This window comes from Myotis davidii, unplaced genomic scaffold, assembly GCF_000327345.1.
Source record: "Myotis davidii unplaced genomic scaffold, ASM32734v1 scaffold1081, whole genome shotgun sequence".
In the NCBI taxonomy this organism is placed as follows: Eukaryota; Metazoa; Chordata; class Mammalia; order Chiroptera; family Vespertilionidae; genus Myotis; species Myotis davidii.
In genome coordinates this window covers 340,545-345,826 of record NW_006292443.1, presented here as the reverse complement: position 1 = coordinate 345,826, position 5,282 = coordinate 340,545, and the positions used below count along the sequence as shown (strand labels likewise).

The window sequence follows — 5,282 nt, the reverse complement described above, 5'->3', positions numbered from 1 at the left end:
TCCTAACACAGTGATTACTGAATTATCATACAATAGCTAAAACCAGCATATACTGAACATAGATTTAACAATTCCTTTATTTAAATGAATGAACTCCCAAAATATCACATGGTTGTTTTACACTTGACCCGTTCTGCATGCAGTAGCTCATCTAGAACATTCCTAATGGTCTCAATACAGACTTCTCCTCTGTGATGTTTTTTTGATGCAAGATTCCATACATTTTCAAATTCTTCATCAGAAAGCTTGACACCAATCTTACATAATATCTCTGCAATCTAGAAGAAAACATTACAAGTCAAGCCAAGATTTATCTAAATTTGTATTTTTATAATATGTTTGTAACATATAGGACTATGAATATTTATCCAAAACAATGTGGTGATGGGGGTAATTTGTGAGTGTGTGTGTGTGTGGCCTCGAGTATATATATAAAAGTCTAAGTGACTGAACGACCAAATGCTTGGTTGACCAGTCGCTATGACGCGCACTGACCACTGGGGGACAGATGTTCAACACACAGGATCGGGCTCCCTCCTGTCGGGATCGGGCCTGCGGGGATCGGGCCAAAACCGGCTATCCAAGGGACCCCATTCGTGCACCAGGCCTCTAGTATTAAATAACTGATTGAGACCTGAATCTAAAGTGGGCAGAGAAAGGAGGTGTGCCTCAGTCAGCTGTTTCTTTTTTTTTAAAATAAGACAAATGATCTATTACAGTAAAAAAATAACACTGTATTAATAGGGTTACATGTAGAAGCAAATTGTATGTAAATTATAGAACAAATGCTAGGAGGAAGGAAATTAAAGTGTACTGCCCTGCCAGTGTGGCTCATTGGTTGAGCATTCACCTATGAACCAGGAGGTCATGGTTCGATTCTTGGCCAGGGCACATGCCCAGGTTTCGGGCTCGATCCCCAGTAAGGGGCATGCAGGAGGCAGCCGATCAACAATTCTCTCTCATCATTTTTTTAAAATATATTTTTTTTGTTGACTTCAGAGAGGAAGGGAGAGAGAGAAACACCAATGATGAGAGAGAATCATTGATTATCTGCCTCCTGCATGCCCCCCACTGGGGACTGAGCCCACAACCCTGGCATGTGCCCTTGACTGGAATGGAACTTGGGACCCTTCAGTTGGCAGGCCAACACTCTATCCACTGAGCCAAACCGACCAGGGCATCATCATTGATGTTTCTAGCTCCCTCTCCCTTCCTCTCTCCGAAATCAATTAAAATAAATAAAGGGTACTGTAGATTAGTCAGGCTGTGATAAAGATGTAGGTGGTAAACCTTATAAGCCAATATTAGACACAACAAAATAATAAAAAATGCCAAATAAAAAGACAAAATAGAAGAGGTATCCATGAGATCACAATAAAATTAAAACTGAATAGGAGAGAAAGGAGTTCTTCCTTAATATAAAAAGCCAGCTAATAATTGTAGAAACAAGAAGAAACATTTTTTAAAATTACCATTTACAATTACTCTAGCAATAATTGTTTCAGTAAGAATTATGGATGAATGGTAGAACTAGTCAGTGAAAGTTTTAGAATAATCTATAGTGTCAAAGTATCTCCCTCAAGATAATTAATCATTACAAAGAGAAAAAATACTAACTTTCCAGTGGACATACCTCATAGACACTACCTGAAACAAGAAAAGTTAACATCACCAGTGCTAGGTCACATCAGCATCATCACCTACCTCCTTATATGCACTGGGATAAATACAACATCCCTTTTGTGATATTCCTGCCCAAAGTGCTGAACTTGTATTTAATAATCGGGACATCAGACAGATCCAAATAAAGGAACTATGCAAAATAAACTGCTCAGTGCTTCTGAAAAATGTCAGTGTCATAAAATACTAAGACAGACCCAGAAACTATTACCAACTAAAGAGATATGGCAACTGAATGTAAGGTATGATGCTGGCTTTTCTGTTGTAAAAAGACATGGGGACTATTGGAAAAACCTGAATATTTGATAACTGGATTGTGGTACTACAAGAGACTAGAGAATGACTTTGTTTTTAAGGAGAGGATATAAAGGGCGGAGGGAGAGAAGGAAACACGAAAAATGAAATGGGAAGAGAAATGGGTGAGAACAAGAAAGCAGATGATAAAGGGAGAAAGGCAGAAAGAGAGGGGGGATAATTAGGGAGAGAAAGGGGGGAAGGAGGAAGGGAGGAGAAAGATGAAAGCCATGTGTAAAGAAAGTGCAGTAAAATGTTAATGCAGTAAATGTTTACAGAATTTGGGTGCAGGATCTGGTATGGTAAAGAACTCGGCCTTGCCCAAAGACAGTAATTGTTTTTGCCTTCACCTTCTTGAAGGCCAACTGTCGTACCTGATTGGACTATCTTTGTTTAGGATAGGAGCTATCAGCCAGCTGTTTCTGGCAAGCTTTTTTCATTTAATCTTTACTTTTTAAATGAGCACCTGTATTAAGGATGCTCAGTGTTTTTATCAGTTTAAGTCAATGCTATTTAAAATATAATAGTAAATTAATAATCAAATTGATCCATAATTCAGAGTCACTTTTCCTTATAAATTGGGCTTAATCCTTATACTTTATTTAGCTTTTCCTCTTTTTTCTTTTCCTTGAAAACCTTTAAATATATTTTTAAAACAATATAATTGTATATGAGATACAGGTAATGAATTAACCAGAACCTGCAAGATCTATTGGAACTGATAAGTTTACTATTTTGATATCTTTCTCAACAGTGGTCCGAATATTTTTGTTTCCATTTTAGAACAAAATCCAGTCTCATAGCAGAGGAGAATATAATGTTTACAGCACCTTTCAGAGCCATGAACCAGAGTTTGACTACTTGAAAAGTTTAGAAATAGAAGAAAAGATCAACAAAATTAGGTGGTTACCCCAGAAAAATGCTGCTCAGTTTTTGTTGTCTACCAATGGTAAGTGTAAATTTTGTTTCATTTGCTTTGTATGTACACATATTCTGTAGGATACGTTTCCCATTTCAAAGAGGAGTAGTTGTTAAGGGATATTTACAAATAGACATTTGGAAATATTTCTTCCCCGCATAGAATATAAACTCTTCTTTTATGTCTTCCCTTTTTTATTTGCATTTAGTTTTTAAATTCTATGAAAGAGATTTTCAGGTGTCAAGTTTCTTTTTGCGTGCACACACATTTTGTAGTGAAAAGAATGGACTGATTCTCTTTATGCCATTTCATGGCTTAGTCTTGGGCAGGTTACTAATGCTGAGTCAAATTTTTCTCACCTGCAAAGTGGAGATAGTAATATCTGTATTACCATATTGTTATGAGTAGTAAATGTGATAACTCCTAATGTACATAATATATGCTCAGTAAATGTTAATTTCCTTTCTTCCCTTCCTCCTTTTTAAGTGTGCCCAAACTCTCCAAAGAGTATTTCAAACTGTAAATTCAAAATGCTCTGCCAAAAGTTGGTCTCCATTCAAGGATATTCTCTAGGAGGGCACTCTTCGTACTCGATCTAGTCCAGCAAGGACACAAACTGGAATTGATACACTGCCTTCTTCCCCACCATCCTCATTGCTAAAAGAAGTTGCTTTCTTACTGTCAGGAAAAGTTTTTAAGTGAGGGTTAGAATTGTGTGGTGACGCTACCAGAATTTAAATTCCTTTATGACAAGTTAAGAATTGGGTCTTTTTTTGTAGTTCTAAATTTTTTTTTCATATAAGTTGTTGTGACTTGGTTTAGCTTTTGGAATCAGGGGTTTGAAGAGACATTAAAGTGACAGAGATCCTTCCAAATTCTGGGTAGCCATATTTGGTAAAAATTTAGATTAAAACTTTTTTGAGGCTGGCACGAGGGTTGGGAAAACCTCATATTTTCTCAGATCTTCACTGTTGAATAAAAGCAGATTTTTAGCACCTAGATCTTACCATTCTTTGCCATTCACAGAATGTATACTCAGGTGATTTCTGGGGTAACACAGTGGAAAATACTGAATTCTCCCTTCATCCAGTTTAGGTCTCATCACCCTCTGTATCTAGTTCTTTGAAATGTATTTGCCACTCTCAGACACTATAGATGTGTGCCTCCTGTAGCCCAATTTTTTTTTTTTTTGAGTCATCAAGGTGTTTCCTAAGCAGCCCTTAACACTTGTAACCTCTACTCCTCTCTTTTTACACAAACTGCATTCCTCTCTCTGATTATTCAAAGAAAAATAAATAGAAATAATGATTTAAAGCTCATAACTTATAGCATCCTAGATTGAGGTACGGTGTATACTCATGTCATATATTGGTTTCTAATTTGGTTCCATTTTAATTTATGTGGTAAACTAAATTATTTCAAATAGCATTTCAGATACTGCTTTTTTCTTTGACATCAAATAATGCATAATTTTACCATTATATAGTTTCTACTTTTGGAAGTGAATGTTCCAGGGAAGAAGTATATTGTTATATATTTTTATTTACTGGAGAGAGAGAGAGAGAGAGAGAGAGAGAGAGAGAAAGAGAGAGAGAGAAAGAGAGAGAGATTTTGTTTTTAAATATATTTTTATTGATTTCAGAGAAAGAGAGGGAGAGAGAGGTCGATGGTCAGCAGTGAGCAACACTGACTGGGCTAGAATATTTATTCTTAATAATTTGCCAGTTCACTTCTTAGTGGCGATATCATGTTTTTTTGTTTTGTTTTTTTAATAAAGGGGAAATTTTTAACATATAGGCTGAGATAGAATAGGGTAATGAAGATTTACATACCTTCCACCCAGCTTCAATAATTCTTAGTTCATAGCTAATTTTGCTTCTCAGATCTTTCTTCCCCTCTCAGTATTATTTGAAATCAAATTCCATTTTGATTTAATTATGGATTAAATCTTAAATAACTTTCAATTCCCAGCTTATGTTCAGGCTTTCTTATACTCCTGTGGCTTGAAATAACAAGGCAGTGTATAACCAAATGAGCCTTTCTAGTTACTAAACTCTACAAAGGCTCAATACAAGGAGAAACATTGAGAATTCCAGTGGTTAGGTCGGGGTATGTGAATCTATGTAGTACTTTTCTGTAGACAAATCAAAGTGTCTCCAAATTGGTTTACTATGTAAATTTGAAAAATCATTGATTAATATTAGGTGTACCGATTAATAATGCAGATTTTTTTCAATAGATGGAGTTACACATATGTTGATATATATGCAATTTGATATGTATGCTATTTTGACAACAAGCTTCAAAACTTCATATGTCAAATTTGCTGAAGGCGTTAACATCATAGATATTTTTACACTTAAAAATGTCAAATTTTATGCCAAAAAAG

The 5,282-nt window shown here is 35.6% G+C and overlaps 1 protein-coding gene across 3 annotated transcripts in view; it reads left to right on the top strand.

Annotated features, from left to right (window-relative positions):
• PPP2R2A (protein phosphatase 2 regulatory subunit B, alpha) overlaps positions 1–5,282 on the top strand; it is a 99,185-nt gene that overhangs the window by 74,944 nt on the left and 18,959 nt on the right. For 2 of the 3 annotated variants that reach the window (XM_006765925.2, XM_015565416.1), the window contains exon 4: positions 2,758–2,923. The exons of the other annotated variant lie outside the window; for it this stretch is intronic. In XM_006765925.2, coding sequence (XP_006765988.1) covers positions 2,758–2,923 — 166 coding nt within the window. The remainder of the gene's footprint in view (positions 1–2,757; positions 2,924–5,282) is intronic. 3 annotated transcript variants of the gene reach the window in all.